This window comes from Macrotis lagotis, chromosome 1 (genome assembly GCF_037893015.1).
Source record: "Macrotis lagotis isolate mMagLag1 chromosome 1, bilby.v1.9.chrom.fasta, whole genome shotgun sequence".
Classification (NCBI taxonomy): Eukaryota; Metazoa; Chordata; class Mammalia; order Peramelemorphia; family Peramelidae; genus Macrotis; species Macrotis lagotis.
This window is the reverse complement of record NC_133658.1, coordinates 447,244,178-447,259,109: the sequence shown is the minus strand read 5'-3', so window position 1 is coordinate 447,259,109 and position 14,932 is coordinate 447,244,178. Positions and strand designations below refer to the sequence as shown.

Genomic DNA, 14,932 nt, shown 5'->3' with positions numbered 1-14,932 from the left:
TTACTCTAGAGAAAAATGAAAAGAAAGGGATAGGATAAGGGGGAATGGGGGAGGGAAGAGGGCAATAGGTGAAAGAAGAGAGAGAAGATTGTGGGAGAGGGTACTTAGATACAACATACTTTTGGACAGGGCCAGGATGAAAGGAGAGAGAGAATAGAATAGAATAAGTAAAATAAAATAGAGAGTGAGGAGGAATAGAGTAGAGGGAAATACAGCTAGTTATAGCATAGGTGAAGTATGGAGACACCATCAAGGAGAGACAAGAGGTGGTACAGGCCAGGCCCTGTAACTCTAACATCTCAAGGTCAATCTCTATTCAGACTGAGCATAAGAGCTCCTGGAAGAGCAGTACCATGTAGATCACAGCACTATTAACAGCTCAGTATCATTTCATTATTATTCCATTATCCATAGAATCGTGTTTTGTGGGAATGCAACCTGACAATTTCTGGTAACTTTTTTCTTTACTTGTTTACTTCTATCAACCACTCCTCCCTATCTACCACCCTGAAAACACCACTACCTCAGCAGTATGAGCAAAAAAAAAAAAAACAAAAAAAAACCAGAAAAGAAGGCCCTTGGCACTATCAAATGATTCAATATCAGAAATACATATAATTTTTAATCAACAGAAATATTATGGAAAATACATCTAGATATGATTAGGTAGTTTTCAGATAAAGACATCAAGGCTAAATCATTACTAGAGAAATGCAAATTAAGACAACTCAAGGTGCCACCTCACACTTATTAGATTAACAAAAATGACAGAAGAGGAAAGTTCTCAATATAGAGAGGATGTAGGAAAATTGGGATATTAATACACTGTTAGTAGAGTTGTAAACTAACTCAACCATTCTGGAAAACAATTTGGAACTATACCCAAAGGGTTATAAACACACACACTTAACCTTTGACCCAACCATATATCAGATCTCTATCTCAAGGTGATCAAAGAAAAAGGAAAAATGTATAAAATATTTATAGTAGTTCTTTTTATGATGACAAAGAATTGGAAATTGAGGGGTAACCCATCAATTGGGGAAAGGCTGAACAAGTTGTGGTAAATGATTTTAACAGGACACTACGATGCAATATGAAATGACGAGGAGTATGGTTTTTAAAAAAACCTGGTAAGTCTTGTAGGAACTAATGCAAAGTGAAGTGAGCAGAATTAGGAGAACACTGCACATAATAATAGCAATATTTTAGGGATGATCAACTGTGAACTTAGCTACTCTGATCAAGAAAATGAACCAAAACAATTCCAAAGGAGTCATAATGCTATCCACCTCCAAATAGAGAACTAATGAATGTGGGATGATGGTTAAAGCATACTTTTTTTTAACTTTTATTATTTTATTTTGTTTGTATTTTCTTTTGCAAACATGGCTAATAGGAAATATAATCAACATCAAAATGAATTTCATATAAAAATATTTGTTCTCAAGAAAGGCAGGAGGGAGAGAATTCGGAACTCAAAAACTTTTAAATGACTGTTCATTTTTTACATGGAATAAGAAAATAATTTAACAAAATAAATAATTTTAAAAATTGTTTTGCCACTCAATTCTATAATGCCTTTCCATCTGCCCTGAAGCTCAAACCTCCTATATGGATTATCTTCCCCTATTAAAATGTACACTCCTTGGGGCAGCTAGGTGGAGCAGTGAATAGAGCACCAGCCCAGAAGTCAGGGGGACCTAAGTTCAAATTTGACCTCGAACACTTAAAAATTACCTAGCTGTGTGACCATGGGCAAATCGCTTAACCCCACTGCCTTGTAATGCCCCCCCCCAAAAAAAGTGAATTCCTTAAGAGCAGAGACTGTCTTGTTTTTTTTTCCCTTTGGATCCACAAGCACTTAAATGAATTCATTAACAGACTTAATTTAAGCAGCTTACATAAGCATTTAATGTATTAAATTGATTTGTTAAGCAATAAAAACTTAGTATACTTGAATTAAGTTGGTCATATTTTATTTATCATTAATTTATTTACTTGTTTTTTGTAAGGTAATGGGGTTAAGTGACTTGCCAAGGTCACACAGCTAAGTAAGTATTAAGTGTGTGAGGTCACATTTGAACTCAGGTCCTCCTGCCTCCAGGACCCACACTTTATTCACTGTGCCACCTAGCTGCCCCAGTCACATGTGTTTTAAAACAATGCAACTTTCTAACACAAGAAATACTTTAAAAAGTGGTTAATTACTGTTCTTCCGCAAATCTTTCTAAAAATGATTTCATATTTATTTTGTAGAAACTTATATGTATTCATGAATTCTAATAGAAAGTAACTTTCACCTGTTTGAAGATGATAGTGCAAATGCAAGTGCATCTCTGCTGTTTGTGCTAATTTTAATCTAACAAGTAACAACAAGAAAACCCAGGTGCTCCATCAGCCAGCACCACACCATCCATATGTGGAACCATCAATTATAACAAAGGGAGAAGTTCTGAGTCCTGTGGTACACAGTGACCATGAGGTTGACACATGCATTGCCAGAGCTAGCTCAGTCTTTGGGAGGCTCCAAAGAAAAGTATGGGAGAGAAGAGATTAGACTGACCACCAAATTGACGGTCTACAGAGCACTTGTGCTGACCTCATTGCTATCTGCTTATAAAACCTGGACCATCTACCAGTGTCATGTCAGGAAATTGAATTGCTTCCATTGAAATTGTCTTAGGAAGATTCTGAAGATCACCTGGCAGGAGAAGACACTAGACATTGAGGTCCTTTCTTGAGCTAAACTGGTCAAGCATTCTAACATTACTAGAGAGAGTGCAACTGTGATGGATTGGTCAGGCTGTTAGAATGTCAGATGTACACTTGCCATAAAGACAATTCTGTGGAGAACTCACATAGAGCAAGTGCTCACAAGAAGGTCAGAAGTGATACCAGGACACCCTGAAGGTTTCAAAGAAGAACTTTAGAACTGATTTTACAGCATGTGATGCACAGGACCACCCAGCATAGCATGACCTCATCAGAGAAGGGGCTGTACAATATGAGGAAGGCAGAATGGAAACAGCTCAAAGGAAATGTGATGTCTGTAAGTTTAATGTATCCACCCCAGGTATTCACGTGGACTATTTGTGACCAGCCTGTGGTAGAGCATTCCAAACTCCTACTGGTCTGAACAGCCACAATCAGACACACTATATTTTGTCTCAAACATAGTGATGTCATTTTGGTCTTCCTCAGTAATGAAGGAAAAAATACCAACCTCCAGTTGAAAGTAGAAAGGAATTGTTTGTCCTTTGTCTTTTTTTAATAAATGCTTGATTTATTTTAATAATTTAAATAATTTAATAAATGTTTATTTTAGCAAATATTACTGAGTTTATTATAATAATAAAATGGAGCAAATTTAAGAGATTTTTAAAATTTTTTTCATGATGCTCCAGAACTTTAATAGTCCAAAATTCAATATTAGTTAAACTTTATGTCTTCTTATGAAACATGATTATCATAATTACTTAAATTAGTTATACAGATGGTGAAATATATATTACATTTCCAATTCTTTCAAAATTCCCCATTTTTCTTATGATAAGCAAAATTAATATATGCATATGTGTATTTATATATGCACATATATATTAAACAGAGAACATAAGAACTATTACCAAATCCATCATCACCAAAACTTGTAAATGATTAAATTTAAGAACAAATTCTTAAGATAAGTACTAATGTTAATAATAATGTTTGTAATTAACTCATTGTATGTGTGTGTGTGTGTGTGTGTGTGTGTGAACATACACATTTTCTCTAATATTAAAAAGCAATTTCACAATTCATCTGCAAGGCTACCCCACCCCAATCCACCCCCACATTAGCTATAGAGAAAACCCACTGATCTTTATACATGTCCCTCTCAGTTCTACTTTAAAAGCATCTTTAGATACTGAACACATCAAAATAAAAGAATCACAAGTCAGATACTAAGTGGGATTCACTAAAACACAATGTTAGTTCTAATGGGTGGATGATTGTATTTAGTCTTTTGAAACTTTGAAGTATAGGTAAGTCTTGATCACACAAATTAATAAATCCTAAAGCTGGAGTTAACAATAACCATTACACCCAAATTCTGCAGCTTAGCCCAGCCAATTTTTCAAAAGGTCAGGTTGTGAACTGGAGAAGATCAGGGAGGTCCACTGCATAGCTTTGTTGCCAGGCATCTCTCGTCTGGATTGTTGCAGGCATTTATTAGTATTCGTCAGCAGACTCAACAAAGCAAACAAGAAATTCAAGCACGAATAATAAAATGAAATGCTGCTATATAACCCTTTGTCATTCAGCAAATATGGGACTTTTTAGCTACATTGTTCCTAAACCTGGGTTACTACTTTAATTTTTCTCCACAGGGCTGTTGAATGAGTATGCATGTGTGTTAAATGCAGAACTCCCCTAACAACTGCAGGACTGCCATTTAATCTATTGGTGGATGGACCATTTCCTGTGGGAACCCCAGCTATGATTTCAAGACCCACCAAATAAATCTCAGATTAAGATTCCAAATGAAACCTGCCTTTCAAAGATAAAAAAATGTCAAAATGACTATAGACAGTAAAATTATACATTATCTGTCCAAGATAGGTGCTGCATGATGACTCAGATGTACTCTTTTTTTGTTTACATATTCCCAGATATCACAACTGCACAAAGTATTCATCAAATGTCACACTTTCACAATATGAGAGGCATCATTAAAACTGTTTGGCTAAGGACCTCAAAATGTTTAAGCAGTAGCTCAAAAGTGTATTTGTGCAAAGTCAAAGAATAAATTTACATATCATCAGCAGCTAATAAGGGATAGATAAATATTCTGTTTATCACTCATAATTAAGGTTAGTTTAAATGTAATGTTTCACACTATCAATTACAGTCTATGTAGAATTATTAAATAATTTGCAAGTTGAAAAATGATTGTTTTATGCAAATTCACTCTTTTCTCTTTTCTAAAACAACTGAATAAAAAAGGAAAGGTAAATTCCTTTTACTAGTTAGGCTTTTAATAAAATGTTGCATACTATGACAAGTATATTGTTAGGTCTAACATTTTAAAATGTATAGGTGTCAAAAATCTTTGGCCAAATTGTCTTTAAAAAGTAATGTTTTTTTTAAAAACTAATTGTTCACTTTGGATGATCACTATAGGTAAAGGAAAAAAAATAGGAAATGGCACTCGTAATAATAAGAGACCAAACAAAAAATTCACACAAGCAAATGGTTTATTAAAGATGTAAGTGAACTCTCTGATAATAGTCTATTATGTTCCTTAGAGAACCAGGACTGCTTTTTAATGAAATTTTTTTGTTATGTGTTTGTACATTTTACCTGTTCTAATGCAGCCCTGTCCTGATTTTAAGCTCTGTACTAGTTGATAATAAAATACAAGTAATGGTTTCTAGACAGAAATAATGATATTTGTTATACTATAAATATCGTTCATTATAATTCTTCCGAAAATGACAGTAAAAGGAAAACTGTGACCTCGATTTGTTCCATTATGACACTAACATTTATGTAAAATAAAAATGGGAAGAGTTTCAAATTGTAAAAGTTCTTGTATCAATTTTATTTGATAATATATACTATAGCAGTATACTTCATACTATGTATTTAGATCTACGTATGGATCCAGATTCATACAAGGTATGAAAGTTGAAACATTTGTGCATACAGGGGAATAAACCTTGGCTAGGAACTATTTGTTCTGTTTTTCCAGTGTTTCAGAGTCGATGTAATTTTCTGGTTAGTTCAACAAAACAAATAATAAATGTGATCCCATTGTCCTAAAGAAGCAGGACTTGCTGTTGTGAAATTTTGAGAGGAAAGAAAAGGAAAAGATATATGATTTAAAGAAGAAAAATTTGATAATAACGTATACTTGATGCTTATCATATTTTAAAAGTTCTTCACAGTCATTTAATTTATAGGATGCTATATAAAATACTACACATCATCTATCTTTCTATACTTAAAATAACTATCCTAGATAATTAAGTAACAATAACTATGATAGTCAAATAAATTTAACAATATTATTCACTGCTAAAAATCTAAAGATGTCCCAAAACAAAAATTGATCACTATAAACCAAATATTAATATAAACAATCCAATATAAGTTCCAAAAACCTTCTGGGTCTTTCCAAATACAATAACTGCATTTAAAAAGAAGCAAAATATAATCTAAATTATAGATTAAAACACTGAATTACACAATAATGCATATCATCAAAATTTCAATTAAATATAAGATTTCACACTATCAATTAGTTTATGCAGAATTATTAAATAATTATATTATTGAAAAATTAATTATATAGAATTATTAAATAATTTTAAAATGGAAAAATGATTGTGTTTTATTTAAATTCACCAATTATCTCCATTAAAAATTGAATAAAAGAGAAAGGTAAATGCCTTTTACTTGTTAGGGTTTTAAAGTTTACATTTATTTTCCTTGTACAAAATTCAAAAGCCACAAAAAAAATTTTCTTGAAACTATCACTAAAAGTTTGATACTCATAAACTATTTTAGGGAAAATGACAATACAAATTTATTACAAAACCTTTAAAAGTACTGATAATTATTACAAGTCCTATAAAATTCTTTTTCAATTTTTATATTTTACAAAAATTACTTAGCACATAAATTAATAGACAAAACCTTCCGATGAAAATCTACTTTGATTTTATTAGGAGTAGTAACATTAGTACAAAGATTCTCCAGAGAACCCTCCAAAGGATCCATGAACTTGGGGGAATATATATATATATATATTTCATTTAGTTGATTAAAGATACTATTTCTGAAAGAAGATCCATAAGTTTCATCAGAATGCAAGGGCTTCATGACACAAAAGTAGTGAAGAATCACTGCAGTCAGATAACATCAACTTAAAGAAGCATGGACCCTAATAAACTTAAACATGTGAAACAACTTTTTTGCTAATTCAAAACTCTGAAATTAAATCAGCCCTAAAAATGAAATAGGCTCCCAGAGAAGGATTTCTGAACTACCAATTAATTATACTAAATAATTTTGCATTCACAGACTTAGGCACAATGGTTGGTGATTTAAACATTATTTAAAACTAAGCCTTTATCACTTTTCTTTATAAATTGTTCCTATTAATATAAATTATTAATAACAGAAGTTATCATTTCAAAATAAAGAACTTTATATGCTACAAAATTTAATCTTCATTGAAATGCAGATTCCTGTTTTGTTTTGGTTAGTTTTTGTATTTAGGCTAAGTTAAAATCATAATTATAGAAGGTATAAAATCAGATATCCCCAGAAGTCAACTTGCCTTAATAAATTTAATAAATGTATTTAAAGGAATGGATTTCTTTTCCATAATGGACTATATCCTCAATTGCTTTTCAATTGGAGTCTGCACATTTCCTCTGGAAATGAATCACTCTTTTTTGGCCAGCTGCCAATGGTCCTGAACCACTCTCTCAAGAATTCTTAGATGGTAATGTGTGAGAAGCCACTATCACTCTATTAAACTAGGTCCTGTGGAGATAAACAGTAAATTTAATCAGCCCAAAGGCATGTCTTTTTTAACCTCTCCTAAGGCACATGGATAATGAAATATAATCAAATTCATATTTGCTATAAAATGCATATAAATCTTTTAGGATCTCAATACCAATAGTGTTGAGATTCTGATTAGAAATAAAAATTTTAATACTGGCAAAAGTTTGTTTTACCCTAATGAATACCATTAGTTCTATATGCTACCATCTATAACAAGAAAATATAGACTGTATCAAGTATTTGGGAGTTTTAAAGTCATCCCTGTCTTTATATATAAAAGCATATGAAGAGTTCCTCTGTAGAATTTAAATAAATTTCAAATATTTCAATTTAATACTATAACACATTTAAGTCATTTAGGTATATAGCTATTATTTTCAAATATCCCATTTACCTTTATGTTTACATTATTTTTTATGTTCTATTTTCTGACCAATTTGAAATAAGAGGTTTATCATGAACTACCATACTTTGAAGAATTAAAATTTTGACCTGTAAATAGCATAAAATAGATCATTAAAATGGTATACTGATAAAAAAGGAAATGAGTCATTCCCGAAGTCAGAGTGAAGAATAATGAGAGCATAAGTTCCTAGAGCTCTTTTAGATGATTTATATGAAGATATGTGCAAAAATCACACAGGATGAGAAGGCCTAGAAAGCATTCCACCCTTAGATGGATTACCCAAAACTGAGAAGATCACTGATCCATGGAAATGAAGTTATAAAAGACAAAGTTTGGGGATTTTTTAATTGCTTACTAAGAGATGATGCTATTACTATGTTCACCAAAACAATCCAGTAATTTCAAATTTTACTTTAAGGTAAATCACTCAGCAGTTGTGAGTTAATCTAGGTGTTGTTTTCAATGTAATCACAAGGCAGCAATTTATTTCCTGAAACCATTTAGTCACACATTATTACTATTAATCATTATATTTTTGGGGCCTGGAAACCTAAAACATTTTCAAAACCATTTTCCTATTTCATTTAAAAATTATAAAGCAATAATTCATTTATTTTTCTAAAGAGTTATACTACATATATATCACATTCTTAGATTCAAAATCAAGTGTTCAGGCCCCAAAACTTATGACAACAGAAAAGTGATTAACTGCCCAAAAGCATTATAGAGGGGACAGTATAGAAAATCACTGTGAGGATTAAGACAAAAAGACCCAGTTAAACATATTTTAAATAAATTTAATATAACAAAGTAATACAGTTATTTACATATATATTATGAAATATTAAAAGCCAGATATTATCATGAAGAAATTCAGAAAATTGAAATATATTATCTAAAACTTCTCTAAGCTTTGAAAAAACTCTTTCATACATCATTATATTTTAACAGCTGGAAAATGTTTAATGAATAAGCCCACTTAACAGTTTGTTTCGATTAGTCCACTATAGCACAGTTAACCTTTTTAACCTTTCTTAGTATATACTGACCCCTAAAGGTTTTAAATTTTAATAAACTACATACTTCTAAAATTCCTTAAAAATGGGAACAACCCATATGACCTCATTATCAACTCCCGAAATACAACCTAATCATTTTCAGACATGGCTTTCAAAAATTACTTAGCAATGTCCAAAGGATTGTAGAAGGATGGTATGATGTTTGGTTTAAAAAAAAAATTAGGATTTTTTTCTACTGTTGCAATTTGAAAAAAAAAATACCTCTGAAATTCAGAAAATTTAGGAACTTCTGATAATCTATGACGACACTTCCTTTCCCTCAATGACAGAATGTTTATATCATTTAATATAAAATTCATTTCAAAGTTAAAATTTTTAATCCTTTTGATTCAAAAATATTTCAGTCATGTTCTAAGAAAGCTTGAACTTGTGAAGTGATAGTCTGTTATTTATATTTTAAAAGACAGCTATATGCTGTATTTCATCCATGTCAAGTTTTTGGTCAGTTCAATTTTTTGAAAAAGGATAAGCAGAAACTGCTTTGTAAACATCCATTAGAAAAATCTTTAAAATGGTGTTATGTGTGAGGAAAATTCTGACCAGTGTTGGACCAACTTGCTGGAACGGAGAAACACATAGTAAAAAAAAAAAAAAAAAAAAAAAAAAAAGTATCACTCTAAAAAATGTATGGAAATACATATTTTCCTTAATATATAGACTCTAAGATTTGTATTTTGAAAATATTAAATGTTGCTCCCCTTGTTCCATGCAACAAGGTAAAATGAATATTATCATCCTAGTCACACAAACATACACACATACACACACACACACAAACACACACAAACTCTTTAACACATCTGCAAGAACAAACATATTCCACAACCCTTGCACAAGTACAACACCTGGGGTTACATATTAATACCTTAAAAGTTCTTACCTTTTGACCAGTTCTCCATTTGTACTTCTGAACTTGTTTGATCTGGCACGGTCACTGATTACTGCTCCAAGATTTTAAAGCTAAAGTAAAGTCAATTTTAGATAAATAAACTTAAAACAATATATCAGAACAAATTTATTCCTTAACTTTGTTTAACACAATTTATAAGACACATGGTTTTCTAAAATATTTTTACTAGTACAGTAAATTGGTTATTTTTACATTTGATACTAAATAGTTTTTTCCTCAGGAAAAAGGGTCATTTCTCTATAAGTACATTTAGTCCAATAGCAATTGTTTAGTTTTTAAAGAATTCATTACTTTAGCAAAAATATGCTTTAATTTACCTAATAATTTAGTGGGATTTTTTAAATAAGAGTTTCAAATTAGTGAAAAAATCCTTTTTTTAATCTTTAACTTAAGAGATAGAGAATAAAAATTACTACAGATAGTTAAGGTGTTGTACATTTGTTGAAAATTTTTAGAAAAATAAAAATGAAATTTCATACATCCAATATCTTCAAATACTTTTAGAACTTCAAAGTATAAAAAAATTCTTAACTTTTTATATGAACATAATAGTAATTTGGAATGAAAATTTAAAATGATCAAGAATAAAACTCAGTAATTTATCTAATATTACTTTAGCTTTATTCAAAACTAAATATCCAACTATTATAACTTTTGAAGAAAAGTCTCACATTTTCAAAAGTTGAGTGTTAATGTATATGAATAGTGCAAGAACTAAAACAATAATTCTGCTATAAAAAGTCATTTTTAATAATGCTAAGTTTTAATTTCAACCCATGCTCAAATTTTAAACATAATCATTGAAGGATGGTAAAGAGAAATCAATTACTAAGGGCTTCTTTTATAATTTCACAAATGGAAACCCACTTTCCTATAGCAAAAACTGAACAGTCTTTTATTTCTAAACTTCTGATATTAAAACAAGCTGTGAATATTATTGATAAAATTTCCTTAGACCACCTTTTATTGTAAACATAAAAGGATTCCTAAGTATTTTTTAATGTAAGTATACATGACCGTTATTTTAAAAAGTTTCTAGGGTTCTGATATTGAAAAAAAATAGCAGTTACCTCATATATAGTACAGAATTCTTTACAAAAGTCCTCAAATGAAGCTGTAAGCTTTTCCTTTTCTAATTCTCTGTAACTGTGTTGATTTGGAGTTGGCAATCTTTTTCTAAGTTCCACATTTGCTTTTGGATTAGCTGAAAATATATAAGGTTATTAATATCAAAGAAATGTTTCAGTCAATGAAGCCATTTCCCTACATATTGCCCAAAAGGTTAATAATAATTGGACTCTTTTAATAATAGATTCATATAGCAAGACATGAAACAATACAGTATTTAATAACCTCTAGAGTATTTAAAAACATGTCTTAGGGGCCTATGAGCTAGTAATATACTATTTAAAACCATAATTTTATCCTTCTACAATATACAGTCTTTATTCCTTGCCATTTACCCAGCTAATGAATGCCAGCAATTAGTAAAATGTAATCCCATTGCACAATCATTTTAATGCTTTTAGCACTCAGAAAAGTAAACACCAAATTAATACTGCTCAAGCCATATCAGATCCTAGTTGGAAGCAAGCAATTATAGTTCAGCTCCTCAGGTGTAATTAAATGATTGGAATGATTTAGTTCCATAAATGCAAGTTAATTCATAAGCAAGCAACAAATATACTGGGAGTAATTACAAGAAACACTGACAGTGTAAGCAGGGCATGTTCTTTTATAGTACATACCTGGTATAGGAAAATACTGCCCTCTCCCGGATATATTAGTGAATGTCATTGAACCATTAAAAAAACTACTTGTGGAGCCATCCCCCATACGGAAGAGCTTTTTAATATAATATGATATGATTAACATATCAATGGAATATATTTTTGATAATATCATGTAGAACTTCCTGAGATCCAACAAAAGTTGCTCGTTATTTTTCAAATATTTTTTTAAAAATTTATTTTTTATTTTTAACAAAATATTTTAAAATATTTTATAATTCTTTATGTGAGACTAAAAAAGTAACTAAAAAGAGGGAATTTTATGGGAAATTCTTGATTAATACATGTCCATGCCTCAGTTTTAAAGTTCAATGCTATGTTCTTTTATAAGCCAGATCCAATTAATAACACAATGAATTTTACTTTTAAGAAAAAAAAATCATCTCCAGGAAAATACAGTCTATAAATTGGAGTTGACTAATAATAACTTTCAATTGAAAAATTATTTCTTATAAATATATATATATATATACATACATACATATTTTTATAAATTCAATATACAACTGGTTAATACTAAAGTATAATTTGGAAATTTAGAAAGAAAGAAAACAGAACAATACAAGAAATTACATGTAATACATAGTACATTGGGACCTCAAAAGGAAGATATTTTCTACAAATAATCAGAGTATTATAAATTTAACTAGACATGACTGGGAGTATATATTGCAAACACTGAAAACATGATATTCTGCTACTTTTTTAAAAATCTGGAAACAATTAAAGATTTACTGAATTGAGCATTTTGACAAATCACAATCATCTCTGACAACTCAGAAGAGAAGAAGCTCTCTAATAACATATATTAGGCAAATGGTCAGATTATCACCAGAAGTATTGCCAAGGATGTTTAGATTTACTAGATGGAGGGGGGGGGGTGTAAGATGTGGGGTTGGGGGAAGAAAAGGGGGGAATCAAACTATTTTCCTCTATTTATTCACACATAAGTATAAATAAGCTTGATAACAGGTGTAGCAAAAACTATAAAAATCAAATAGGTCAAATTACTTTAATGCCCTGCTTCTAAGTTTAAAGCTCCTTTGATGTCAAAGGCTTATTTTCCTATTAAAATCTTGTACATTGTAAGTTAATTGCTTTTGAAAACTACTTATTATTCATGTAAAAATTAATGTGCCAGTATTTAAATCCTCTTAAGTGACCATTCATGCATGTTCCTACTTTTACTAATAATGAAATCTATCAAATGGTATATCAGTGCAAAATGATCTTAAAGAAAGTTCTATAAAGATTTTTTCCTAACTAGATTTTCATATCCAACAAATTTACTTAAAGTCCATTAATTTTTTAAGCTGCTTTTAATAAATTCACCAAGTTAAAAAAACTAGACTCCATAGTCTGTCATTTGTGTTCCAGCAGACTTGATGAATATTAATAACAGTGTTACCCTGATTAAATAGGCTTCGTATAAAATCCCTATGAATCCTATAGCTCAGAATCTCATTTTTCCAACTCTTTATGAATTTGGATTTAGACATTAAACTGGAAAAAACTCTTTAAAAAGATTTAATGGCACATTTGCATATTCTTTAAAATACTTCTAATGATTCACAAAAAAGTATGTATTACATGAATGACATATTATTGTTTCATGCTTTGAATAAATAGGTAAATATTAAAATTGTTCATTTTAAACAACAACAATTTCAAGAACAAAGGAATTAAAAATGATTATAAAAATACTCTCTGTCCTTACATTGGCCCTAACTAGATGACAAAAGTTTAAATTTAGTTTTTTAAAATGTGCTTTTCAAAATTACAAAAAACTATCATTTTTATCTTATTCTTCTCAAATAAAAAAAACTTTAGTTTACTTTAACACATATTTAACAATATAATTTAACCATATGAATGAGGCTTTTAAAACAACACTCCTTGAAATCTCAAAACTTGTTTAAAATCTCAAAGCACATATGATGAATATCTAAAACTGGTGACTTTTTTCCATCATAAGAAAAAGAAAACTGTTTTGAAAAATTTTAAAGAAAAATTCAGTTTGTTATTTTATATTAAAATTTTACAAATCATTTCATTGAGATATATGTTAGATTAAATTCTTTCTTCCTACTAACCTTCATATTAGTCTCACTTTGCAAATAAAATACTTGTTCATATAAAAAATTAATCATGACTATTAGGAAACTATATGACAACTTCAATGAAAATAATTTAAATTCATAATCAACAAAAATAAATCTGAGCAGTTATCCATTTATTACAAAATCTTGTTACCCCTTATTGCTTTTGGAGTATTAAAAAAAAAATCTTTAAGTACCAATTGACTCAAAATCTTCCTAAATCTTTCCCACCTTTCCAATAAATCCTTTGTTATTCTACAATATATTCCTTTGAAAATATAACTAATGTGTATTTCAATGATATTGTCAAATAGCTATTCATTTTTAAATTTGTTTTTGAGAAGAAGTACCTTTTGCACCTTTCCTCTATGAAATGTGCATCTTGGCAAATGTTTTTGGCTAACAAGGTTGGATAGCATTTTCTTCCAGGTTTCTTTTTAGTTTAGTTATATGAGTTTGTGTATATTGGCTCCAACAGTGTGAAACTAGGAAAAGGGTCTGGGTCAGTTACAGTATTGTATCTGTAACACAGAGGTGTCTGTAATACAAATAATCTTTATCTGAATGTACATGACTAACATCAAATGAAATTTTGAAATTATACATAGTCTATGGTTAATAATTTTTCCACTAAAATTTCTTTATGAAACCTGTATTTAAAAAAACAAAACACCTGTATTTTGGAGAATGAAGAGTTTCATTTTATATTGCTCCATTTCTAGATATTAACTGCGAAATCTACATTAGATCAATGATTGTGTCACATTTCCAGACCAAGCTATACTACCAAAAGACTAATGAAGATGAGACTTAAAATTCTTCCTAATAAAAGAAAATATGAGTAATATAAAAAATGAACTACAATTGGCATGCACACCTTTGGTGAAAACAGAGTTAGGCCTAGAAAATAGGGAATAGAGTATAGAAGAATGCTTTGTGATCAACAGGGCACTCACTCTACTTGGTACCAAAGGAAAGGGAATAATTTGTGAGGACAGTTCCCTGTGACTCTTTGCAATTTTCTTTTAATATTATTTTGAGAAACAATGCATTAATCTATTCTTGTTTGAATAAGCTTCTGTGAC

The 14,932-nt window shown here is 30.0% G+C and overlaps 1 protein-coding gene across 13 annotated transcripts in view; it reads right to left on the bottom strand.

Annotated features, from left to right (window-relative positions):
* The window catches only part of MIPOL1 (mirror-image polydactyly 1), a 540,848-nt gene that overhangs the window by 399,868 nt on the left and 126,048 nt on the right, over nt 1–14,932 (bottom strand). For all 13 annotated transcript variants that reach the window (XM_074213408.1, XM_074213404.1, XM_074213409.1 and 10 more), the window contains 2 exons: nt 11,029–11,162; nt 9,929–10,008 (listed from right to left, as the gene is read on the bottom strand). In XM_074213408.1, the coding sequence (XP_074069509.1) occupies nt 9,929–9,947 (19 nt within the window). In that variant the 5' untranslated portion in view covers nt 9,948–10,008; nt 11,029–11,162. The remainder of the gene's footprint in view (nt 1–9,928; nt 10,009–11,028; nt 11,163–14,932) is intronic.